The 27,545-nt window shown below is 42.8% G+C and overlaps 1 protein-coding gene across 5 annotated transcripts in view; it reads left to right on the forward strand.

Moving 5' to 3' along the window:
- Positions 1 to 23,608, forward strand: part of LOC147013706 (sentrin-specific protease 1-like) — a 30,844-nt gene extending 7,236 nt beyond the window's left edge. The window contains exons 3-9 of one of the 5 annotated variants that reach the window (XR_015050482.1): positions 2,098 to 2,256; positions 3,013 to 3,219; positions 3,927 to 4,009; positions 9,398 to 9,482; positions 13,269 to 13,361; positions 21,462 to 21,670; positions 23,109 to 23,608. Coding sequence is in view for 4 of the 5 variants with exons in the window: in XM_085850850.1 (XP_085706976.1) it covers positions 2,098 to 2,256; positions 3,013 to 3,219; positions 3,927 to 4,009; positions 9,398 to 9,482; positions 13,269 to 13,361; positions 23,109 to 23,174 (693 nt within the window). In the remaining variant the exon portion in view is untranslated. Of the gene's footprint in view, positions 1 to 2,097; positions 2,257 to 3,012; positions 3,220 to 3,926; positions 4,010 to 5,064; positions 7,457 to 9,397; positions 9,483 to 13,268; positions 13,362 to 21,461; positions 21,671 to 23,108 lie in introns of those variants that run through there. The other 4 variants (XM_085850850.1, XM_085850853.1, XM_085850851.1 and 1 more) reach the window with 4 other exon arrangements.
- Positions 23,609 to 27,545: the final 3,937 nt, after the last annotated feature.

Consider the following 27,545-nt stretch of genomic DNA (forward strand, 5'->3'; position numbering starts at 1 on the left):
ACTCAGCTTCATTGCGGGAGATGCCGATGATCTTAAATGCCCTGGTTTCGACAGCGTGAAGCCGAGAAAGGTGGGAGGCAGGAGCACCAGCCCAGAGGGGAGAGCAGTACTCCATCAGGCTACGGACAAAAGCTTTGTAAGTGGTCAGGAGCTCAAGAGGGCCGAGGAAGGACTTAGCACGACGGAGGATTCCCAGTCGGCGACTGGCTTTTGAGGTGAGGTTGGAAATGTGACTTTCCCAGGAAAGGTCATGGCAGATAGTGAGACCTAGAAGCTTGAAAGAAAAGACTTCTTCCAGAGGATTGTTGAGAAAGTGGATGGGGGGGTTTTGTAAACGGTCCTTTCAAAGAGACATGGTGAGAGTGTGAGATTTGTCTGGATTGAAAGACATGTTCCACGTGTTGGACCAGTTTGTGATTTTATCCAGATCTGCAGTGAGTGAATAAGCTGCTGCTTGCCGGTCTGAGGGATGACAGATGGTACGGCAGACGGTGGAGTCTTCGGCAAAGAGAAATAGAGGATTTTCCAGAGTCCGAGAGATCATTGATGAAAACCAGAAAAAGAACAGGGCCCAGAACGCTACCTTGAGGAACTCCAGCCTGCACAGGAAGAGGGGATGAAAGAACTCCATTTAGGGCCACACGTTGACTGCGACAGGAGAGGAAGTCTGCGAGCCATGAGTGGAGATGGCCTTGAATACCATGGGAAGAGAGTTTGGTGAGTAGGGCAGGGTGCCAGACTGTGTCAAAAGCACGTGATATGTCCAGGGATACGGCTCGGATTTCCTGTCTGGCATTGAGGACCTCCATCCATTGATGGGAGAGCAGAAGCAGCATATCCAGGGTAGAGTGACCTGGTCTGAAACCAAATTGATGATTGGAAATCAAGCCATTGGAGAAGAGGAAGGATTTCATATCTGAGGCGATGATGGATTCCATCACCTTGCTGATGATTGGGAGAAGGCTGATTGGTCTGTAGTTATAGGGATCTGTTTTTGCACCTTTTTTATGCAGGGCAGTGATGTTAAAAGTGAGAGTAAAAAAAATAGAATAAAGATTTTAAAGGTTGTAGAAAAAACAAATCCAGAAGTTTACCGCCGTTGATGCAGCATCTTTTACACCACCTTATTTAACACGCTACATGAGTTATTCGTGCCTGCTGTTTGTGTCCTTTATGACATCCTTAAAAACAGTATTTCCTGTTTGGAATGATTTTTAATTTTGTTTGACTGTCAGACAGGCAAGAGAGAGTAAAAAAAATTATCTCACTCCTCTCTGCACATGCGCGATCGGGACGAAGTCAGAGCCAGAGTACTGATAAACTACAGGTTCGTATTCTGATTAATGTTCCGATTCTTGTTCAAAATACAACATTAAATGTAAAATAAGTTGTTCATCGATCATAAACTGACGTTTGTAGACAGAAGGACAGACAGACAGAGTGAACCAATTACTTAACCCCGCTTTTTGCTTTGCATGCATGGGGTAATAATTAATCAACCGATTCATAAACCACCATCAAAACACTTACTTGCTATCTTTGTAGTGTCAGCAGGAATAAAAAAAAAAGAAGACATTAAATATCGAATAACCTTTATGTTTGCCAATTTTTAAATATAAATTAGAAATCTGAGTCACACAGATTCCACGACAAAGGCTTTTGCCGTAATCGTCCTGCAAGTCAGAAAATGTTTTCTGCACTTAATATGAGTGTCTCGTCAGACCTGCCATCTCGATTCACTTTCTCGAGAACAGGTGTCTCGATGGTACACTGTTCAAGATGACATGATGAACCTGTGTTCAAATAGTTTGGAGTTAGTTTCACGCTTGTCACAATGAAACCTGAAAACGATTTGGAGTCGCGTCTGCTTTATCAGCTTTGTGTTTTATCGGCTCTGTTATTAAACAACTAGGTTTAAATCTAAGTTTAAAGTTGTTTTGTATAGCATTATTAGCCTGTATAGGATTGTTTTATTATCATGTTGTCATCGTGTTTTGGATATTGTGAGATGTTCATGTGATCCAAAATTAGGAATGTTGTTAACCACCACAATCAAAGCTTCTCAAATGTATTTACCGTCTTTTGATTTGAGGGCAGATCTGCCATCGTGTACTTGAACAGAAAGAAATGAAGCAGAAGGTGTCACAAGTGGTTTTGTTTGGCCATCCTGATGAGGTTATTTCTCAAGGCTTTAAACTTTCCATCACACGTGAAGATCTGCAGAGAGTTGCCCTCCACAAGTGGCTCAATGACAAGGTAGATATCAAGATTATAATTTAAACTTTTCTCGATCAGTCTGTTTGTCGAAACATCGGAGAACGTTTATTGGATATGAATTAATGTGTCCTGACGTGCATTTAGTGGTGGTCCTATCCTTGCAAAACGTCTACGAGAATCTCATCAGATCTCACGAGAGAAATTATGGGTTTTCGGAACGTTATGACATCTGCCACTGAAGGAGGATTGAAGTTGTGTTTTCACCCCTGTTTGTCTGTCTGTTTGTTTGTCTGTGAGCAGAATATCTGAAAAAAGTTATCGACCGATTCGGACAAAATTTGCTGCACAGCTTGGGTGTTTGACAAGGGCAAATTGCTTAAATTTTGGTGAAGATCCGGATCCGGATCCTGGAATTTTAAATATTTTTAAAGTGATTCTTCACCGTTAAGAGATAGGGGAAAAAACGATGCATAGCATGATGTTTCATAAAGTTGTGGATTGATTATGACAAAACTAGGTGGAGGAGTTGGTAAGGTGATGATAACAAGCCGATTTGATTTTGGTTCAGGTCCAAATCCATATCCGGCCTATCAGTGCATACAAAACGTAAACTGTTCAGCCTGGCGGAGATATGTGCTCCACCGAGTGCTGTTCTAGTTAAAAAGTAATCTGTGCAATTGTAAAGTGCTTGTTAAGTTTTCACAAAATGTTTTCTATCCCAAATCGTATTGAAATAGCTGATTGTGAAAATGTTTTTTTTTTTGGAATTTGTTGTCATGCATGGTTTAATCACAGGTTATTAATTTCTACCTGGATATGCTCAGTCAGCGAAGTAAGGAACGACTCAGCCTGCCTAGAGTCTATGCATTCAGCTCTTTCTTCTTCAACAAGCTACGTGCAGGTGGTCACAAAGCCGTGCGCCGGTGGAACGACCATGTGGATATCTTTGATCATGACCTGGTCTTAGTGCCAATTAACCAGGAGGATCACTGGATTCTCGCAGTAAGTATTGCCCGGACGAGGTGAACCTTCTGTCTTGACTTGCTGTCATTTTCTGAAACAGGAAACTTTGAATACACCTTTGATTGATGTCCTGCCCTTCAATATCAACTCATTTCCTTAAACCTCTTTCATTGAACAGCAGTTTGAGGATAGATGACAATCACTTGTTAAAGTATAACAAAATTGCAGAGCCTCATTTGAAAATCTATTTTTATGCCTCCGCAGCCGAAGGCTAGAGGCATTGTTTTTGGGCTGGCTGTCCATCCGTTATCAGTTTTTTTTTGTTATCATAACTTGTGAACCATTTGAGGGGTTTAAACCAAACCTTGCACAAGTATGGGCTGTATTGCAAAGATGACCTGGTCATGTGCCCTTTGAAAATCATCTTGCAGACTATGAGTTAGAAACATCTTCTCTTGTCTCTCTTCTACTTATCTCTTTTCTTTGCTTTTCTCATGCGCTTCCTGTCTTGTGACCTTTAATTTTTCATTTAACCTTTATTGAGATTAAATGTAACAGTGGGTTGACATCTAACACAGGCAGGGGCATATCCATCGATGATTCGAGTCAAATTATAGAGGTGTGTCTTTATTTATTTTTCCATTGTTTAAAAAGGAAAGATCATTGCTTGATGAACAGGATGCCTTGTCGAGGCCCGGTGAAACACCATGCATGTACAACTAGACTAATGGCTTGTCCTTTTCCAGATCATCAACATGGAGCACTGCTGTATTGAGGTTTACGACTCCATGATGACTCGCGATAATAATCATGTCTGCCACATGCTACTGTGAGTAACAGGGCACCCAACAGGAAGTAATTTAAAGTTATCATGTCGTCATTAATACGGTCGATTTGTTCAGTTTGATTGTAAGGACAATTTTATTTTCATTTGAGAAACTCGTAAGCCACTGTGGTGACAATGTTTTGGCAACAGTGAAAGAAAAAGAGGCATTTTGTAGTTCGAGCTTGTGACTGAAAGACCAAGTCATTTCCTCTTGCAAATTTGAGAAGCCAGAGTTTGCCCTTACACTAAATCAATTGGGAATGATTAAAATCATTTCTGTAAAGGTGACCTACTAAAAAAGTGGCGATCAAGTTTCATCAGTTGGAAAATCGGTCTTTTGCACTCTTATCCAAGATGGCATGCAAAAAATTACTACCAGTCAGATTCACTCATATGAGCTGGCCAGACAGCTCAAGGTGAGGTTGACATTAAAAGCCAGAGGCACATAGAAGATGTTGAGATGACAGTGCATGTGGTCCTTTAGATGACTGAATAAAACAGTTAAGACTCCACCTCATGCAGACCAATGAGAGAGTAGCATGCATGCCAAAACTGCATTGCATCGAGGCAATTTACCATCGGATGCTGATTTGTCAACTCACAAGATAGAGTGACTTGGAGCAATTGCAAGTGTACAGCAGTTAGTGAATGGTAGAATAGCCTCAACTGGCTACCGTGACTAGGTCCGAGCATGTTGAACGTTAGTTTTTAGCTACCTCGTTGAAACTTATCAAATCTAAGATTTCCGTACTGGATCTGTCCTGTCTCTCTGTTATCATTTCTTCCATGTGTTGATAATTGTGTTTTTAACCCGTTCCCATGTCTTATCCATACTTTGTTGGGGTGTATTATCAAATTTGTGTTCGGTTGTCTGGCCTAACTCCCAAAATTTCTTTACTGGGGGGGGGGGGGGGGGGAACCCATGAACTCATTCAGTTTGTTATTTCCCTCCTTCCCTCATTCTTTTGCCCTTTCATTCCCACACCTCATAATTGAACTACAGTACTGTACTTTGCTTCTTCCTTGAAAAGCTTTTCCTGCTCTTCCTATATTTGCAGCACAAGGCTGCGCGTAGCATCATTGGCTGAGAGGATGCTTGTGCCGATGATGCAGTGCCCCTATCACCAGCATACTGCTACTCATTTTGCTGACATCAGAAGGATGACAGGCTGAATCAACCCTACCTGGTGTTGATTCAAAGTATGACAGGGGCTCAAACCCAGGACCCTAAGATTCCAAGCCAGCCACCCTCACCACAAAGCAAACATCAGACTTTGCAAAGCTTTGAATGACATTTAAAGAATGCTTCATTTTCTGTATCTCTCCATCAGGAACTCTCTTTGTTGTTTTTCTTCATCTCGATATCTTCCTTCTCTTCTTCAAATTATTTATTTCCCAAACCAGTCAGTGACGCAAACACTCAGTCCGTGGACCTTACCTCAGAACTTGTACCACGACATTCCTCTGTGCTTTCAACAACCCTTCATTTCATCTCCATCACGATGTCTTTAGTCCGGTGGAAATATGCAAAGGTACAGGTGAGATGGGGGGGAAGAAACTGAGCACAGGTCATCATCCATCTAACACCATCCCTACCATGAAGCATGGTGATGGTAGCATCATGCAATGGGGATGCTTTTCAGCGGCAGGGACTCGGAGACTTGTAAGGATAGAGGGAACATGGAATGGAGCCAAATACAGGCAAATTATTGAGGAGAACCTGCTTCAGAGTGCAAAAGACCTTGGACTGCAGCGAAGATTTACATTCCAACAGGACAATGACCCAAAGTATGAAGCCAAAGCAACACTGGAATGGCGACAGAACAAGAACATAAAAGTTATTGAGTGGCCCAGGCAAAGCCCAGACTTGAATCCCATTGAGAATCTGTAGAAAGACTTGAGAATTGCTGTTCACCGACACTCCCCATCCAAGTTGACAGAGCTTGAACAAATCTGTGAGGAAGAATGGGAGAAAATCCCCAAATCCAGATGTGCAAAGCTGATACAGACAAACCCAAGAAGACTCGAAGCTGTAATCGCTGCCAAAGGAGCTTCTACAAAGTATTGACTCAGGGGGTTGAATACTTATTGACGCAAAACATTTCAGCGTTTCCATTTTTAATTGATTTGTAAGAATTTCTACAAACATGTTTTCACTTTGTCATGATGGGGTATTTTGTGTGGATCAGTGACAAAAAATTTAAATTTCATCCATTTTAAACTCAGGGTGTAACAACAAAATGTGATTATTGTTGAGGGGTGTGAATACTTTCTGAAGGCACTGTTTCTAGGGTGGACTGCAAAAGTATCCCCCTCTCCCCCAATAATGCCACATTTCGATGAATGAGCAGAGTACCCACCCTTCGGGTGATCTTGTTCCAAGTATGTAACGCATTCTTCTGACACATACCTTTATTTGGGTGGTGTATAAGCAACTGACAGTTCTGTATAGGCGAAAAAATAACCCGGGTTACGTGCAGTAATTCAAAACACTTCGCTGTACTAGAAAATGTAGGGACAGGAATACTGTACTAATAATGGTGGGGACTTGTAATACCCTCCCCCACCTGGAGACGACACGACACGATGCACATTTACATGGAGAATCTGCGTCCCCCTCCTCACCCCTCAAGACCACCGGCAAAAATAAAAACACCCCTATACATTAATTGGGGTCATGCTGATCCTATGTCGCAAGTCTGGATGTAATTGGCCCAGAAATATAGGAGTAGCATGACAAACAAACAAACACCAATCCATGAATTATGGTGAGGATTACAAATTATGCAGAAACAGTTTTTCCAAATGAACTTTTTATTTATAATTGAAGACATCAAACTAAACAGTTATCGTTGAAGGAGGTTATATGTCAGGAATGCCTGTAAAAGTAAAAAAAAGGAAAAAAAAAAAAATCAGAATTCACTGGTTGTAAAAGTATTCAGCCCCTCAGGTCAGTACTTGGTGGAAGAACCTTTTTACAGTAATGACTGCTATGAGTCTTTTGGGCAAAATCTCTACCAGCTTTACACAGTGAGATGGTGAAATCTTTACCCATTCTTCATGTGAAAATTGCGCTTGTTCTGCCAAGTGTGATGGGGATCGTCGATGGACTGCAATCTTCAAGTCTCTCCATAAAGATGAAGACTTATGGTGCCTCGAATGTAAAACGTTTAAATAAAATGTCAAGATGTCAATCCGGTCCAGTAGCTGAGGGGATGTGTAGCATTTGGATTCTCATGTGCGTACTTTGTGTGAACGTCTTTATAGTTGTTGAGGAACTCTGGGAAAGGTTTGAAACGGCAAAAGCACTTGCCTTGTGTAGGCCTTCTTGGGTTGCTTTATGCAGCTTATTCGGCTCGAGGAGTGTGGGAAGTGTCAATTATTTATATAATCCTCGCCACCTGGGTTTAGTTGATTAGGTGATAGCTGATTGGCTATTCCCTCCATTCACATGTGGGTGGGTCTATATATATATATATATATATATATATATATATATATATATATATATATATATATATATATATATATATATGTATATCAGCAGCACAGTCTAATGTTTTTAGAAGGAATCTTGCAATGTTGGGGTAGATCACAGAAAAGATGGAGAACTTTCTACCACCTGGTCATCATGATTTCTTGCCATTTACTTGATATTTAAATAAACAGCCCGCGAACTTAGCCATCCATTAGCCGCAATTTTCATTGCATGTCACTGAAGCATGAAATGGCTCGATGCATCAAAAAATTGCGGTTTTGTGGAACAAATTCCCACACTCTTCAATCCCACTCTTCTCTCCAGGTCTTCAAAACAGCTGTTCACCTCCATCTCAAATCTTCTTCCATCCAAATCCTCAATCTTTTCTATCCCCATTAATCTACCCCAAACCCACCTCCTTCAAATTCCCTGCTTTCTTTTCTGAAAGTCCCTGTAATGTCCATCTTGTATATCCCGTGTTCCCCGCCCCATCCCTCTCCCTTCCACATATCTCCTCATGTCTCTGTTCCCCACTGTTTTGTGCTTCCCTCTCCTGCCACTCTTGTCTCCTGCTCCCTTTGTTATATGGTTTCTGTGTTCGCTCCTATACGAGCCTCGACAATGTGTTCAAAAACAAAAAAAATGCAGGGGCTTCTTGCACTTCTTTTTTTTTTTTTGCGGCAAGCATCCGTAAGTGGAACAGCTGTTGTCTGTCTGGTGTGGACACGGTGCAAGCATGTTTATGGAGATGAGGCATTAAAATACTCGAACTATTCTTGTAGATTTCTCCAGTAATATTTTTACGCCTCCACTGATAAAGTCGCCGGTGGAATTATGTTTTCGGGTTGTCCGTCCGTCCGTGCTAATTTCCTTAGTTTTCTCTTGCAACCGCTTATCTGATTGACAAAATTTTCACCATAGGTGCGACTACTCATGTAGAATGTTTGAATGATAACTATGATGTCATAGGTCATGTGGTGTGGCAGCCACGTTGGAAAAAAGGAAAAACTTTGGGCATCTGTAACTCTGAAACCCCTCCATTGGAAAAATTGAAACGTAGCACATGTCAAGTGTTCCCCATGTGAAACAAGTGTGATTTTTTTGATGTCAAAGATGACTTCGTTATGATGTCATAATTGCATACATTGAATGCTTTATCTGATCAGTATGAACATTTTTGAGGGTCATCAAGGGCAAAATTGCATTGTAGAAAAAAATTGATCTCATGGGTCATGTGGTTCGGCAGCCATATTATTTTTGTTAACATAAAAACCTTCAAAAATCTTCTTTTTGAAATGGCTGAACAAAACTAGGTGAAACTTTACAGGTATGATCACTGCCTATCCATGAGGAACATAAACTTCTCCATCTATGACATCATAGGTCACATAGTTTGGCAGCCATGATATTTTGAAGAATAAACCTTTTAAAATCTTTTTCTCCAGAATGGCTTGACAGATTGAGGGAAAACTTCACCCACATGTTCCCCAAGCTTTGGGGATACCAGGGTGTTCACAAATAATTAATAGGTCACAGGTCTGGCAGCCATATTGGATTCAATGAAAATCTTTAAGAAAAATTATTCCTCTTGACCCTCTTCATCAATCGATGTGAAACATCACAATTATGACCTAGCGGTCATGGGGAATATATGTTTTAAATTTCAATCTGATCGGATGCATGGTCTGGTCACCAGAATAATTTAATATTTTTAATCTGGGTTCAGGGATTTAAATAAAACTTGGTACAAGTGCGTATAATGATGTAATAATGTCATATCTTGCGATGTCACGACGTCGAAGAGTGCCCTTGTATATATTTTTTTCAGAAAGTCTTATCTCATGAACCCAAAATAAGCTTTGTGTTAACAATGGATGTTTAGGACTGCATATACATTATCCATTCCATTTCAGGGAATATCTGATGGAAGAAAGTTTTGTGAAAAGACATCGTTTCCTGAACATTGATCACTGGCAGATACAAAGCAAGAAGTCAGAGGTATGGTCGGCACGTCTTCGGCTTAGAACAGACAGAAACATAAAATGTGGAGTTGTGTCCTGGAATGTTGTGTAAGCACAACCAGGTTCCTTTGTGATTTTCTTTTCACTCTTTTTATTTTCACGTTTGTCCCTGGAAATTGATGCCGCATGGCCAAAGGGCTAATTTCCATTGCCTGTTTCGGGTAATGTTTTATATCGTTATGGCACACTGGCATCTAACAACCAGTATGCTCACAAGATGGGAAGGGGTCGACGGGATTCCGCTTCCGCCCTGAAGTTGCACACTCACTGGCGATAGAGGGTTGCGCAGCCATGACAAATCTATCCTCCCGCAAATAGCCAAGCGATTGCCAGAGAAATTACAATTGTGCTACAAAGTTACACATCCCCACAATGACCACAGACAAAATTTTCATTTACCAACAATTTATTAATTATAAATGGGACAGGGAGAAAGGAAGAGAAACAGCAGCTCGTGACGATCACAGACTGAAACCAGTGAAATCAAATTAACCCCACGCACACAATACCATGTGGCACTTAATTGTCTAACTACTTATCTCATTTATACGGGTGACAGGACAGAAAGGGAGAGAGAATACGAGACACAAAATAACATCCCTCATGAGCAGCGTAGCTCACACGTGGCATCATGTGGATTCCAAAATCGTTCCAAGGCACACGCTTTGAAGGCTCGTCTGCTTGCCGGCTCCACAGCACACCACAAACAGCAAGGGGAAGGAACTTCCAGTAAAGGAGCACATGTTCTCCCACAGCAAAGATGTCCCAGGGTGCGGTGGGGGTCGATGTCCTGGAGCAAGGAGTGCTCTTTCAGGATCACACTCGCTCTTTTGGCAGGAGCAACAGCCATGAGAGCAATTTCCGCTTGTCATGTGCTTTTATTACCTCTGCTCGAGGGACAGCTCTTCACATCCGTTGCGTGGTCATTGGCTTCCCTGCGGGAAAGTTGCCTCCACATTCCTGTGCGTGGTCTTCTATGGGCAGTCCCTAGATGAGCCATGTGGACACCTGGTTTTCGATGTTTCTGTCCCACATGGATGCATGTGGCTGCTTGGTTCCCTGATTACACAAGGCTGCCCTTCTGTCTCTGAACCATGTGGAGGCACATGTGTGCCACGTAGATGCTGCCAAGTGGAGCCTCGGTGCTGTTATTTAAAAAGAGGAAACCACTTAATGATAGCTGACAAAGGGGGAAAACAACAAACAACACAAATGTGGGGAGAATGGGAGCTCACACACAAACATTTTGGGAGGGGAGATGAGAGAGCTCCCGAGAACAAACTCGACCCTCCCTTGTCATAGACTTATTACATGCGCTTATGCGGAACATGTAGTATTGAAATAACAAGTAACATCTATTCCCAATTAACCCTGAAGCCATAATCTGGAACAATATAGAAATATATATATATATATATATATATATATATATATATATATATATATATATATATATATATATATATATTGTCATGTCCATGGCGGTTAAGTTAATTGCCCTGACCCAGTTGTCGTGGATGGGGCGATTAACAATGACCTGGCTGGATAGCCGAATGGTTCTACCTTGGAGGCGAACATGTGATCCTTGGAGCGCACGTGAGAAGGGGGGGTGGCGAAGCACGTACCAGAGGCGTTCACCAGGACGGAAGCACAAGGGTTTATACTCGAACCCACAATGAATAGACAGACACAAGCAAATCTTAATAAATATAGGTTTAATGAACATAAATCAAATGTTAATAAAGGAAATGAATCTACCTGTGATCATAAAAACGTGAAGTAAACTGAAGCTAATTTTGAGACGTCTCCATACGGACTTAAATACAGAGGAGAAAGATAAAATAAAAGAAAATCCTCCCTTTATTCAGGCACTTCGCTGGGTGTCCAGAGATTATCTTTTATGAGCTTGGCAATCGAACCGCGTCGTCCTGCACGGGAAACCGCACCCAAAATGGCGCCAACCCACTCTCTGCGCTCTCTGCCTGGAAAACGTACATGAGGTAATTTATGCAGTGGTCTTCAACAACAGGGCTCACCAACCGCCATGCACTCTCTTCTCTCGAACGAATATGCTGACCCCACTCCTCTCTTACACCAGGTCCTCTCACAATGATGGCCCACCTTCCTCCTCGAACACACAATGGGATAACGCCGAGTTATTGCTGAGAGGCGCGCTCCTCTTCCTCTCTCACTCTCCCTCTCTCTCATAAATGTAGAACTTTACGACTCAGCCGAACAGTAATGGCTCGCGTTTTGCTCCAGCACATGGGCAAATTCACGCAGCATGAACACGAGAATCGCGCAGCCTTCTTCGGCGTGTCGAGAAGCCAGCGAGTGAGACCCTTCTATCTCCACCATGTACCTCACCCAACTCTCTCCTCTTCTATCATGCCCTCTTCTCCGACGTCACACCGACCAATCATCAGCCTCGGGGTGTGGCTTGCCGGTTGTTGGTAAAATGTCGTTCCTTGTTATCGCCAGCTTTGTAAGTACAAAAATGTAGGAAAAGGTCACAGAGGGCAATCACCTACTGGGAGCAATTAGCCTTGAACCCTGCCGAGTTAACACAGCACCACCCCCATGTGGTGACACATTACAATCTAAAGCTCACAGTTTTGCCTACTTAATTTACATCGAGATGTCCCCTGCTCGTGCACGGATATCATGCTCCACTATACAATCCCATCTTTACTTTGAAAGTTCTCCATCTACCCCACAAGCACAACTAATATATATATATATATATATATATATATATATATATATATATATATATATATATATATATATATATATATATATATATATATATATATATATATATATATATATATATATATATATATATATATATACATATGACAATCTACCCATGTTAACTCGCCCCTCCCAATCCCTCCTTCCAAATTTCCAGTTGTCCCTCCTGAGAGTTTCCTTCTGTATTCATCTTGTCCACCCCATGCATCCTCTCCTGCTCACCATTCCTCCCCACACCCACACCTATTGCTTGTCTGCATCCCTCAGTCTTGGCCTTCGTGCCTGTTGTTGGTGCCCCCCCCCTTTTTCTCTCTGCTGTTCCTTTTGTTCTGTTCCGTCGTGATCTGTTCAGTGTACTTGTACTAGCTCTTCCATGAACCTCGACTATGGATATAAAGAATAATAATAATAATGAAGACTTCTTCTTGATCTAACTACTCTTTTTTTTTATACACTGTCGAGGCTCATATGACAGCTAACACACAGAAACGTACAACAAGGGGAGCAGGAGACAAGAGGGGTGGGAGAGGGAAGGACAAAACACAGTGTGGAACAGAGACATGAGATCCGTAGAAGGGAGCGGGATGGGATGGGGTACACAGGGTAAACAAGATGGACACTACAGGGACTTTCAGGAAGGAAAGCAGGGAATTTGAAAGAGGTGGGTTTGGGGTGGATTAGCGGGGGTAGAAAAGATCATGGTTTTGGATGGGGGAAGATAAAGATATCGTGGTGAACAGCTGTTTTGAAGACCTGGAGGGAAGAGTGGGATTGAAGAGAGTGTGGGAGTTTGTTCCAAAGTTGGGGAAAAAGAGGAATGAAAGAGTGAATGTGAGCAGCGATTCTTGATTTTGGTGCTGTTATTTAAAAAAAGAAACTGATACATCATTCCAGTTTCAAGCCACTTCTTTAAGAGTAGAGCTTTGGTGGGGGTGCAGTATGATAGGTGGAGTATGCAAGACATGACCACTGGAATGACTGCTTCCTAATATGTCTGTATTTCTAGATCCCACAGCAGAGTAATGGTATTGACTGTGGCGTGTTCACTTGCTGCTTCGCCAATTTCCTCACCCTGCGCAGGCCCTTCTCCTTTCACCAGGTCAGTCTTGGCCTGGAGCGCATCCTCTTAAACAGAGGCCCACATTTGCCTGCTACAAGCTTGTTGTGAACATTAAACAACTACCTGTTTATTATTTTCACTTGAATTGAAATGTCTTTGTATTCCTTCATTATTATCGTCATTCTCTACGGCTTGCATGAACGAATTATTCAAATATTTGTCATATTGTGTGTAAGATGGCAAGGGAGATCATTTGTACCTTGTTTTATAATTAACTCTCGAAATGCCATTGGAAGCTGTCATGACGTCACATCTTCCCAAATGAATAGAGCTCTGACACTATTTACGGTTTTGGCTTTGTGTATGCTCACTGTGCCATGTTGTTACCTCGGCAATAAAATTCGAAATTTCTCAGATTGGTATTATATTCAGCTCGTACACGGACGGAATGATGGCTTAGATGAGAAAAATAAATAAATAAATAAAAGCAGGACAGTGCAATATAATTAAACGGCAACGCTTTCTTTGTCGTGGAAATTTGTGCAAGCTCGGATGACTATCAATAATAACGGACGAAAACAAGAGGGCAAATGTTCTTGATTGTCACGATGAAGATGCACCCTGATACGGAGGAAACTTTTGTATTGCAGAAGGCAATTTGGCCCATCAAACCCGTGCTACATCAATGACAGGCACAGACATCAGCAGTGGAAATATATCTATCTACTATAAATGGAAAGTGTGTGTGTGTGTGTGTGTGTGTGTGTGTGTGTGTGTGTGTGTGTGTGTGTGTGTGTGTGTGTGTGTGTGTGTGTGTGTGTGTGTGTGTGGGTGTGTGTGTGTGTGTGTGTGTGTTTGTGTGTGTGTGTGGGTGTGTGTGTGTGTGTGTGTGTCAGTCATACGTTTTGTCTATTAATTACCTATGTCCATTCATTAATTACTCACTATTGGAATGTACCTTTTGACCCTTTAGAATTTAGACTGCTAAGACCCTGAAGACCCAAAACTCCCAAAAATTGCCGAGGACCCAAAAATCCCAAAAGGTTCTTCATATATACACAAAAAATGTGAAATTTCCATAAACTTGTCTTTTTCGATTGTTTGGAGAATTATATTGAGTGAACAAAAAATTTTGTGACGTGATTAACTTAACGAGGTTCATCGAGCTATATGATCTAATGCATTCACTGCTAGACTTCATTCCCTGCCCCCCAGAGGTACTGCTTATCCATAGCATCTGCCAGATCTGTGTCTTTATTTTCGGAGGTTTTGTGAGGTGCTCTATGAGGTATCGAAGCAAATATGGTGAAAAACGGACATTTCAAAATATAGTTATAACGTTTGCACGGACCCCGAACCGATGTACCAAGTGACTTGCACAGACGAACAGGCAAGATGGCGGATCATCTGCAATGTTTATTTCACGCGAGATTAAACTTTGCGATGTCTCTAAAGTTGTTCTACATTAAACAGCAACACTTTTGTGGATAAAGCCATTATTTGAACGAATTCATTTAATTTCTTTTACTGTTGCGGGCGCGGTGAAGACCGGGTTTAAAGTTAAAGGGATCCTATATGGGATGCAGCCACAGCCTGGCCAGCCATTCCTTATCAACAATTTAATTGGAATGCTTGCTTGAGTGCTTAAGCCACTTGACGAGCACTCTACAGTCGATAGCGTTACCATGCTTCGTCATTCATCATCATCATCATCACACTATTTGAAAGCCTTTACCCCTGAGCAGGGGTCAGCTTTTTGGGGGCACCAATCATGATACCCTTTCTTGTGGCAATGTTTTTACAGCCGGATGCCCTTCCTGACGCCAACCCTTTAGTCGCCTTCGACCCTGCAGGGATAATTACCAGTATACTGGTGCTCATTTCGCCGACCTTCAGAAGGGTGACAGGCTGAGTCAACCCCCTTGATGCTAACTCAGCGGCTAGCGGGGCTCTAACTCAGGATCCCAAGCCACCACCTTAACCATTGAACCACACCAGGCTCATTACCATGCTTCGTCATCCTGAGCGAGTGGTTCGTGATCCGTCATCCTGAGCGAGTGGTTTGTGATCTGTCATTCTGAGCGAGTGGTTCGTGCTCCATCATCCTGTGGGAGTGGTTCTTGCGCCATCATCCTGAGCGAGTGGTTCGTGCTCCGTCATCCTGAGCAAGTGGTTCGTGCTCTGTCATCCTGAGGGAGTGGTTCGTGCTCCGTCATCCTGAGCAAATGGTTCGTGCTCTGCCATCCTGAGGGAGTGGTTCGTACTCCGCCCTCCTGAGTGAGTGGTTCGTGCTCTGTCATCCTGAGTGAGTGGTTTGTGCTCTGACCTCCTGAGTGAGTGGTTTGTGATCCATCATCCTGAGTGAGTGGTTCGTGCGTCGTCATCCTGAGGGAGTGGTTCATGCTCCGTCATCTTGAGAAAATGGTTCGTGCTCTGCCATCCTGAGGGAGTGGTTCGTGCTCCGCCATCCTGAGCAAGTGGTTTGTGCTCCATCATCCTGAGCGAGTTGTGAAATAACACCCGATTTCTGAGCCGTTTGCCGTATTCACGTGTTTTTTCCACTGGTCACGCAGCTGTTTATAAAGAGTAATGTTTGTGATCATATCCCTGAAACATCTATTTAAATGCAACGTCGTTTTTCGGTGAAAGCTACTCAAGGTTTCTGGTTTGTATGCAGTAAGTTCTGTAGTTGGTAATCACACTGACTCCAACCTGCCGATTCCTGAAAAATTGCCAATATCAGCCGTGTGTGTGTGTGTGTGTGTGTGTGTGTGTGTGTGTGTGTGTGTGTGTGTGTGTGTGTGTGTGTGTGTGTGTGTGTGTGTGTGTGTGTGTGTGTGTGTGTGTGTGTGTGTGTGTGTGTGTGTGTTGTTCATAAAGCATAACATATTCTCTCTGCAAACTCCCCTAACCCCATCTCTCTTCTCTCTTCTCTCTTCTCTCTTCTCTCTTCTCTCTTCTCTCTTCTCTCTTCTCTCTTCTCTCTTCTCTCTTCTCTCTTCTCTCTTCTCTCTTCTCTCTTCTCTCTTCTCTCTTCTCTCTTCTCTCTTCTCTCTTCTCTCTGTCTGTCCTATCCTTGCTCTACCCCCTCCCAATACATTGCAGCACCCTCCTCCTGTCCCTCTCTCTCTCGCTCTCTCTGTCTGTCTCTGTCTCTGGATAGTCTCGCTCTCTCTCTGTCTCTGGACATATCCGGATGGTGGTTATGTCTGGACGGAATTTGTCTCCAGACGTGTCCGAGCAGTGTTTGTATCTGGACAGCTTGGCTCCGGACATGGCCGAGTGGTGCTTGTCTCCGGACGTGTCTGGGTGGTGAGGTCTCCGGACATGTCAGACGGGAGCTTGCTCCAGATGTGTCCAAGCAGTTTTTGTCTCTGAACAGTTTGGCTCTACATGCGTCCGCGCGGTGTTTGTCTCCGGATGTGTCTGGGCAGTATTTATGTCTGGACAGGAGTTTCTCTCTGGACATGTCCAAGCAGTGCTTGTCTCTGGATGGCTTGGCTCCAGATGTATCCAGGTGGTCTTTGTCTCCGAACATATACGGGCGGTTCTTATGTCTGGACCGGAGTGTGCCTCTGGATGTATCCGGGCAGTGTTTGGCTCCGGACGGTGTTTGTCTCCAGACGCTTCCGGGCGGTGTTTATCTCCGGATGCTTCCGGGCGATGTTTGTCTCCGGACACTTCCGGGTGGTGTTTGCCTCCAGACGCGTCTGGCCGGAATTTATGTCTGGACGGGAGTTTGTCTCTGGATGTGTCTGGGCGGTTGTTGTCTCCGGATGTGTCCGGGCGGTGTTTTTCTTTGGATTGAATAGAGTTGTTTGGTCTGTGGACTTGTAGGAGACATCTCAATGTAATTAAGTAGGGAAGCTGTGAGCTTAAGTGTTATGTGTCACCACACGGGGGGTGGTGTGGTGTTGATTAGATTGGGATTAAGGCCTAGTTCCCCAGTATGTGATCGTCCCCCTGTGATTTTTCGCTTTGTTTTTTATTACAAACCAGCAATGGACCATTACAACTGAGCTGCACGACCAAGTAGGAAGAAGCCCCGCCTCCAAGGGTGATAGCAGGTGAAGTCCCGCCCCGAGGCTGATGACTGATGGGCGTGACGACATAAGCAAGGCAGGTGTGCTGAACAGACAAGAAACCCCGCCTTCCCGGGTTTGGTGCGAGCAAGTCACGCCCCGGGAGGAAAAGGTTGTTCGGTGACGGCAGAATGAGATAGAGAGGAACGCACAAGTACAAAGTGAGGTTCGCATGTGGTCGAGAAAGAGCGTAACTAGGAGATGGCCTGTAAGAACAGGGCTTCATGCCTGGCTTTCCTTTGACACATGAAGAAGATGGCACGATTCTCTTATTCGTGCTGAGGTGATTTGGCTCGTGTACTGAGCAAGACGTTTCCCATTGACTCTTGGCTGGCCGTGTGGGACGGAACTCAGAACCTCATGTATGTCACCAAAGGGGATGGTGTCATTCTGCAAAGAGCGTATTGGCAGGCATAATAGACTAAGAAGCTGCACGACAGTCGGTTAGCCTTGGTATTGAATACTGCTCACGAATTGCATGACGAACGTTCCCGTTGCAAGACAGTGGCTCAGCGCCATTTTGCACACGTCTACACGTGCAAATGGAAGCGCCTCAATATCCACGTTCCATCAAGACCATCTCTGGACCAAGCTAAGTGTCAGAACAATGGAAGGATTTTCTTTTATTTTGTTTCCCCTTATCTGTATTCAAGTCTGTGTGTAGAGGTGCCTCGATTTAGACTTTAGGATTAATTTACCTCAAGTATCATGATATTCTGATTATTGTTCCTTGTAAATATTTCCGTTGTCATTAAATTCCCATGTTATTTTTAGTTGCTGTGTCCGTGTATTTATCGTGGGGTTCGAGTATAAACATCCTGTGCCATGCGTTCCCGTGCCTCCATCGCTCCGCCAGTGCTGTGCCCCACCCCTCCCACTCTCGTTATAATCTCCAAGCATCAACCTGTCTGCCTCCTAATAAGGAAAAAACACTCGGCTCTACGGGCTGGCGGTGTTAACCACCTGTCACCACATTTTGGGTCAGGGAGATTAACCTGAACCGCTAGTACCACGACAATATATATATATATATATATATATATATATATATATATATATATATATATATATATATATATATATATATATTATATACGGTATATATATCATGCAAAAAAAGTATATTGTATAAAACTATTTTTAAGCATTTTTTTATTGTGCGGGCGAGATGAGTAAACACAGTTTTCAGGTGAGGTATGAAAAAATGCAGACAGCACATGACCCTCTCACAGACATGACAATCACTACACAGATCTACAATCACCCATCCATCCATACCTCAGCTACCTCCCATTCCAGCCAATATCCATGTACATTGTACCCTTCTATCTCCAATGCTTCTGGGTACCTATCTAACTGAAACTTAAACCGATCTACTCTTTCAGTTGCCACTACCTTTCTAGGGAGACCATTCTATGCATCAACTGCTCTCTGTGTGAAAGACCCCTCCCTTTCAACTGTCCTAACTCTCCTTGTCTTTCCTCTCAGGCTGTGGCCTCTGATTCTGTCACTCTCCATTCTGCTGAAAAACTCTTCTTCACTTATTCTATCTCCACCCTTCATTACCTTTGCCATCTACCAGACCCCCACGTAATCATCCCCTTTATAATGTTTAAATTCACGTCTCCTTCAGGTGCTCCTCATAGCTTCGTCTCGTAGTTAGGCCCAAAAATCGATGAAGTCACTCTCCATTGAACCCTCTCATTGAAAACTCTGTCATTTACACAAATTTGTAGGTGGGACCTCACTAAATTCCTGTACAGTGTTGATTTTGCTCTTCTCGAGTTCACAGTCTGTGGGAGAGAGAAAAGATGACAAAACGTGGGAGTCTGCAGTGCAAGTGTTAACACCACAATGGCGACTGAGTCACGTCACTGATGACATTTGTAATACAAAGATATTGACCAGAAATAACAGTACCAGTGTCTGGTTGATATCATTTTCACCGAATAAATGTATTGCTAGCATCTAAACATCATCCACACGTTATCGTCTGTTGTCTAGGGTATAATCATTATCACATTGCACACCATGGCATACTACAATTGATGTCGAAACAACAATTCATCAATAAACAGAAATGTCTGACCTTGATGCACCAAAATGTTTCGGCAAACCTACTCAAAATCAAGTTCCATGCCAACCTCGTGGTTTCCAGCCACCAGAATGGTGAATCTCTTTAAATTAACGCATCTCAAGCTTGGGCACCAAGAGTTAATGCGATGGAATAGATGGCGCGCCATTCCTGTAGTTTAATACTGGGGAAGAGTGACAACGCTGCAAAACTTGAGAATCCACACAAGTATTTAACACAACAATAGCGACTGCAGCAAAATGCCGAGTCATGTGATCCACCCACCAGACGCAAAGTGTCACTTCCCCTTTACTGTGAGCCCAATTGAGGGAGTACAAATGCTGACTGCATTAACACTACCTCTTTTGATTTATCTTTTATCTCCTGACTAATACAAACTAAAACCCGATTTGCTTTACCTATAGCTACCTGGCACTGTGCTGCCTGCTTACCTGCCATATCTATTGCCACCCCCAGATCCTTTTCCTGGGTGACATGCTCCAAAATTACCCCTCGCATCCTGTAATCTCTATTTTCATGATTCTTACCCATCCCCATCACCTTACACTTGTTCAGGTTAAACTCCATCTACCAATCTTTTTCCCAATCTATTAAATTATCTTCACTTTCCTAAATCTGATGACCATCCTCTCTGCAATCTAGCTCACCTCCAAGCTTCGTATTATCTGCAAATTTGGAAATCTGCCTCTTAACCCCACTATCCAAATAATTGATGAAACTTATGAATAATAACTCATCCCTGGAATACCCCACTACTTAAAACTTCCTACATCCTACCACTCACAGCCACTCTTTGTTTCATATCACAAATCCAGTTTCCAATCCATTTAATTACCTGACCAGCCACTCCACAAGCCCTCACCTTAGCTAACAATCTCCGATGTGGAACCTTATCAAATGCCTTCTGAAGGTCTCAATTTTTCTACGTCCACTGCCTTTCCCTCATCCACCCAATCAGAAATGCTTCATGGAACTCTAAAAGATTTGTTAAACAGGAACTACCTTTGGTAAACCCATGCTGACCACCTTTAATTAGTTTGTATTTGTTTAAATGGTTCCTCATCCGGTCCTTAATTAATGTCTCCAACACCTTCCGCACAACTGAAGTCAAACAAACAGGTCTATAGTTTCCCAATTCTTCTCTGGATCCTTTCTTCAATCATGGTGTTACATTTGCTACTCTCCAATGCTCCGGTACCTGTCCTGACTCCAGTGAACTATTGAAAATATCCGTTAACATCTCGCTTACCTGCTCAGACACCTCCCTCAATACTCTCGGTTGCCGGAGCCTTATCTACTCTTCGACTACCTCGCTGTTCCTTTACTTCCTCCACTCCAACCTGTATCTTCTGTAAAAGCCCTTCGTCACCTCCTTAATAAATACTCTCAGCTGTTGGATGTTCCCCTAACTGTTCTTATGTGAATATTGAAGCAAAATAACTATTTAATAAGCCTGCTATCTCACTTCCATCACCTAACCAATCTAACTGTACCAATACTCAATGGGTCCACACTTGTCTAAACCTGTCCTTTACCTCTTATGTATTTGAAAAAAAGTTAAACTTTTGCAAAGTACTGAAATACATCCGTTTGTGGTCCATCCTTACGTGGCTGTTCACCTATTCTCACTGCCGAAGGGGAATCCTTCCTAACAACTCAATGGCAACCCCCAACCACTGCACTGATCACTTAAGAAATGAGCTAAACTGTCCACGGAATGTAAATAGGTTAGCCAGAGAACACCTTCCAGACAGGCCCAAACAAGAAAACCTGGATATCGAACCATATGCAAATTTCAAATCACAAAGTTTCAACTTTGCTACATATGGAGATGTAACTCTTCATTCCATCAAGAAATACCAGTTTGCTCTTGTATATGTCAAATCAATTTACTGTTTGTACAAAACTACATTTATGGTTACTGGCGCGTTTATTGTCATGGGTCTGAACGATACGTTGCAGGAAAAGTATTCCTACAGTCATCGGGTCAGCCCAGCAGTTTGCCTGTTCCAAATGCCAACGAACTGCACCGAAGTGGTCATGCCAGTCAACTGATTCTGTTGCTTCAAAACGGATCACGGGCTTGTTTGCCACGATACCGTACTCCAATAGAGCAACCGAGTCAATCAGGGCAGCACGCTGATCGGTGCCATGCGTCCATTACTCTAATGGTGACCGAGTGAAATCGCCGGATAAATGCATGATCTTGTGCTGGGCAGTAATCATCCAAACCCAATCTGTCCTCTTAACGGACGTGCATGACAAAGTAGCGATGAAGACACTCAACTCGCCCAGAGAGCAAGTGATTTTATAAAGTGTATGTGAAACATGGGGTGGCAATATACAGCGAAGCAACATAATTTAACACTTCCCAAAACTCATACTCTCCCCGAGCCAATAAATGAACCGCAATTCCTTAACCATCCTAAGCGCTAAGTCCCCATTCACTCCTCAGTAGATAGACGATAAAGAATTTGCACAAGCCAGAAATAAATATTGTCGGCTGTGTCCGGTAAGACATGGCTCGGTCTAGTGCAGACACGACTTGGCAGTCCAGGCTCATGTCATGGACTGAAATCGGCCCAAGAAGGAGAGTGGGCATGGCCTAAGAAGTGGGGGTGTGGCTGTCAGGCAGTACAAGTAAGGCTTGTCTCGGAGAGACCCCTATGTGGTTCGCATGCAGGTCTCCCGTAAGCTTATAGGCATCTCACACTGTGTTGTCTATGGCATGCCTTTTTATACCGTCGGCCCTCATCTCCAGCCGTGATGCATTTAGCCCTCCTCGCTCGGCCACTATTGATCTGCGGCTCGGTCCGAAGATGGGGGCATTTTGCTGTGCTTTCCCCTGCAGTTTTGGTGTGCTTTACTGTGATTGCAGCTTTCCCCCCTAAACTCGGCACCTGATGGCCTATCAGACCTTTTAAAGGCCCATAAAAGACAGATTACGAAGGGATAAAACATGAAAAGGGTGTGAAGGAAAAGTGGTTTTAGACGCACACACCGGGGGAGGAAAGATGGAATCTTTCCACACATAATACGACGGATATTATTTTTCAAAATTAAATTAACTCGTGCTTATTCTGATACATGCAATGTGGGAAATAATTATCGCTATGTTATGCAAAGTTACCCCCTAGTCAGCATTCCCACAACGGTATGAAGGCCTTTACTTACCTCGTGATATAAGAATACATTCTGGACCAAAATGTTACAGTTGGGGAATGGGGCGAGGAGAGGGAATCAGGAACAGCTCTAGTAGAGGGATGGTAACATAAATAGAACGTACGACCCATTGGGTGGAAATATGTGTTCTCACCAGAATGTTTTACCCTAGAATTTTAAAAGGACCTATTCTGGAAACGATTTTATCTTCTGTCATGTATTTTTTACTCCGGTGCTTTGTGACGTGTAAAACATTTAAGAAGCGAGTACTCTGGTAAACGGTACTGTTGACCGCATTAGGCCCGGTTAACTTGGACGGAGTTTCTAACACGTGGTGACGCATTCCATTACCATTGCACAATAGACATCGAATTAATGGAGAGAACGGTTGAACAAAACAACAACCCCTAAAACAGTACATTTGTCTCCTGTCTTTCTGTTCCACAGAGACAAATGGCAGACTACAGACAGCGCATTGCGTGGGAGATCTTACATCAGAAGTTGCTGGAATGAATAACTTATTCATATCAATTTGCTCCGGCACAAGGCAAAGCGTAGATCTTTCTTTGATGTACCATGCATACAATACGTGTTGGATCACCGGGAATGTTGAGATGGACCTTTTGAAAGTTTATGCGACAAACACTTTATTTTGTGTTTACCGACAATGTCATTACCCGACGCAGCATTTCATAACTCTACACTTAAATTCAGTACCGTGAAGGAAGTGGTTGAAATACGGTGGAAAGTTCGACGTTTGTTCCCGATTAGAGAACAGTTTTCCTTCCTTATGCATAGCTGAAGGAAAATGGCGGAAGAGTTGATGTAAATGATAGGAACTGCGTGATTTGATTGAGCAAATCTTTCTTCTTCTGGATTTTATTTGTCCGGTTCTCACTTGTACAATCTTCAAAACTACTTATAAAAGTTCAACTTGTGTACTATTTCATATGTTTTGATTAAATGTATTGATTGACTCATTCGGTTGCTCGAGATCATCCCACATTTGTCTCCGAGATCATTGATTGACTCGTTCGGTTGCTCCGAGATCATCCCAGATCTGTCTCCGAGATCATCCCAGATCAGTCTCTGAGATCATTGATTGCCTCGTTTCCGTTGCTCCGAGATCATCCCAGATCTGTCTCCAAGATCATTGATTGACTCGTTCGGTTGCTCAACCTTCTTCCTCTTCTTCGTGGCAATGCCTTCAGCAAACTACCTCGCTCGATGTTTGCGAATACAAATTTAACATAAGTTTATAGTCTTTAAGCATCGGTTCTGGTAATTTAATCTTTATTACCTTTCGTTAACCACCTCAACAGAGTTAACACTTTACGGTTATGACTGACATAAACTTTGTTGGATTGTGCAACATTCTTGTTCAATAAACATTTTAGTTCATCAATTGTACGAAATGAACATTTTAAATGTTCTGCGCAGTTTGACTCTGCATTTGTGTTTGTATTGTGGATGTGAATTCCTTGATAGATTTGATTTTTGTTGGTGTTTGTTTTCCTGTGATGTAAATCCAAAATGGCCACGTGAGTGATGTAACAAACGTTGTATGTTGCGTCAAGTTGAACTGCACTTTTCCACACTTGAATAAAGGAGTATTTTTTGTGCTTTCTTTCTTTCTTTCTTTCTTTCTTGTCGTACACGATACGATGCATTTGACATCATTCTTGGTTTAAAATAAATCCCCAATTAACGATTTTAAATGAAATTGTGATTTGTTTTTTCTGCACCTTTTAAACTACAGCCAAACTGTTTCATCAAACAAACATGTCGAAAAGAGAAGTCTTCTCATCCTTCACCACAGGTTCACCATTCATAGATCCTCCGCAAAACTATACTGGGTTTTATTTACTTATAAAAAGGACTAAACGAGAAAGGATGAGCAATTACATGTACAAACTATGCAAATCTGGATGAGAAAGACTTTGTGATATCTTTTACATCCGCAAATGTTTCGACAGATGGAGGATTCATCCCTTCCCAAAGACGACGTGCTTCATGATGCAACTTCCTTCTCCATATTTTGCTTTACTGGCAATTCTATCATCATCGACGTCCGTCTGTATTTGAACCCTGGAAAAGGCAAGTTTAAAATGGATTTGTTCTGCCACCTGAGGTCGAGATGCTGTGGAAAAGTAAGGATAAGAACGAATCGGATGAATGAGCATGGCATGACAAGACAAAACTGGTTTTGGGGGTCCAGAGAAATGAGGAATGCTCACTCAATTTTATTTCCTAGCCTGATGTTTCAGTGCAGAACAAATAAATTATTTTATTGTTCATATATATATATATATATATATATATATATATATATATATATATATATATATATATATATATATATATATATATATATATATATATACACTGCACATGATGATGATGATGATATGCTGTTATACAGTATAGTAGTGGAAACATCCGACAGCTGCAATCAGTCCTTCTTCACCATTCTCCTCTTTGATCTAAGTGTTCCAAGTGTTGCTTTTTTTTTAATGTCAGTCTGCAGCACATTGAGCAGGTCTGTGCAGTGACGTCCTCTGCAGCACGGTGTCTGTTAGCACCCGATACGGCGAATTCCAGAACTGCTTGTGCAGGTGTGTCTTTTGGTATCCGTAGCACATTGCCAGACATGGACCATCTCTGTTCCACCGCTCACAGACAGCGAGACTGTATTGCACAGGTTGTACAATGCATTGGTGGAGATCAAACTGTCCAGCCGGCGATGTTGCATGATGGCTCATCTATGTTTGCAGTAGCAAGCATCAAGCTTGTCCAGCACTGCCTTTGGAGCTCCCGTGACACAACGTGTTGCAATATCAAAAGAGCTGCAGAGCAAAGAGCCCAGAATTTTGCTCTTCCTCCATTTCTCTTGACCGCGGAGTGGAATGCCATTCTCACTAACTTATTGTGTGTCTGACAAGTTATTGTGACTAATGTAGGATATTCAGGCACCCCGCTACTACGGGGAACTTTTTTTAAATACTGCCAGGTAGATGAAACTGCCCCCCATGTGAGAGGATGTGGTGTGGGATTTCTGGCCTTCCATTCAAAAACAAATGAATCCATCGACTCTGAGTTCTCTTGGCACTGGTGACGGTGCTTTCAGAATCAACTCTTCAGCGCCAACACTAATATTCTTATTTGGAAGCATATTATAGCCCATGTCCATCCACACCACCACATCCACGTGTGTTCGTACGTCACGCACATTTGTTTGCCATTAATTGCATCGATTTATCTTGTTTGCAAAGATTTATTTTCTTTGGTTGTACAGTTTTGGTTTTACACTGTTTTTGAATTTCTGGGTTTTGATGAAATACTTCATCAGCTTATTCTGATTCAGGCCACTTTTAGGTTATGTGAACTTGCAATTTATTTGTAATTGTTGTCATCTCTCTGTGTTTCCTGTCCGATTGTTTCCTTTTCTTGTCACTAATTCTTCCGTTCAGTTGAAGCTTTACCGTTAAGTAACGGTGTATTGAAAGAGCTTCGAGTGTTGCGCCGCATCTGTGCGAATCCCAATGGAGGGAAGCAAACACAGCTCCGTGAACATCCAAAACGCTGCTGGTTGTCAATACATTGCCAAATGTGCCATAACCAGCTCTGAGCAAGGATGGAATTACACACTCACAGAATCATGTTAAAACCATGGGGGAGGGGGGGGGACATGCTATTAATACGAACACACCACTCTTACGCAGATGTGCTTACTGGTAAGTGGAACTTGTCGGGAAGCAAAGCCTCAAGTCTGACTTTCCGGTCACCATTAGCATGAGTTTGAGCAAACTTCCTCAGCAGCAACCATATCCGGATCTGGCACATGAAATGCAGTGAAACCTTCTGAAGCCAGACTTGGACATGTGAATATGCCACAAAATATCCCTCAAAAAGTCTGGTCACTGAGCATGCAAGAATACGATCGAGTACAAAACAATATGGTATTCTGCGGTCGTTCAGCTGAGTCTGTCTCGAAATGCCTAAGAAATCAAATGAAGGTGTTGGTGGCTCTTCAGTAGAATTTTCTTCCCACTGGAACACTATCCAGTAAGCATGAAGTGCATTTTCTCAGCAGGAAGTTTAACAAAGCACTACTTAAGTGTGCTGTTCTCTGCTAACACTACTGATTCCCATTACATTCCTCCTGCAGTATCGGTGCAGGTGTAAACACCCTCGTCTTGGAAAACTTCATCAATCCCAATTCAGCAAAACAACTTCTTCAATATCTTCAATCTCGTTCTTCCTTCCAAGGCTTCAAGACTGCTGTTCACCAACATCTCAGATCACCACCCCTCCACCCCTCCCCCCCCCCACTTTACCCCCCATCCATACTTATGATCTTTTCTATCCTCGTTAACCCTCCCCAAGTGGTAAATTAATTATCCCTATTTACAATTTAATCGTGTGCAAAAATCTACAAGCTCATTATTTTACTTCTTCCAGTTTCTATAGAAGGAAAAACAATACAACACTTCTTCTTCATCTTCTCCTCCTCATGCTAATCCCAATAGTTCAGGGTCAGTCACTCGGATCCGCATTCTCCATTCCTCTCTCTCACTCTCTCTCTCTCTCTCTCCTCCACGTCTTCTTCCTTCAATCCCACGCTCTTCAAATCTCTTTCCACGACCTCCCTCCACTTTAATCTCTGTTTTCCTCGTCATCTTTTCCCTCCAATTGGCTCATTCCATACTTTCTTCATTGGTTCCTCATCCTTATGCTTGGTGTTAGCTTAATGGTTCGGGTGGTGGGCTTTGGATCAAAGGGTCCTAAGTTCAAATCCCGCTCAGCTGTTAAATTAATACCAGGTGGGGTTAACTCGGCCTGTCATCCTTCCGAGGTCAGCAAATGAGTGTCAGCATGGTAGTA

The sequence above is a fragment of the Eptatretus burgeri genome, chromosome 13 (assembly GCF_056783735.1).
Source record: "Eptatretus burgeri isolate ZD-2024b chromosome 13, Ebu_testis_v1, whole genome shotgun sequence".
NCBI classification, from domain to species: Eukaryota; Metazoa; Chordata; class Myxini; order Myxiniformes; family Myxinidae; genus Eptatretus; species Eptatretus burgeri.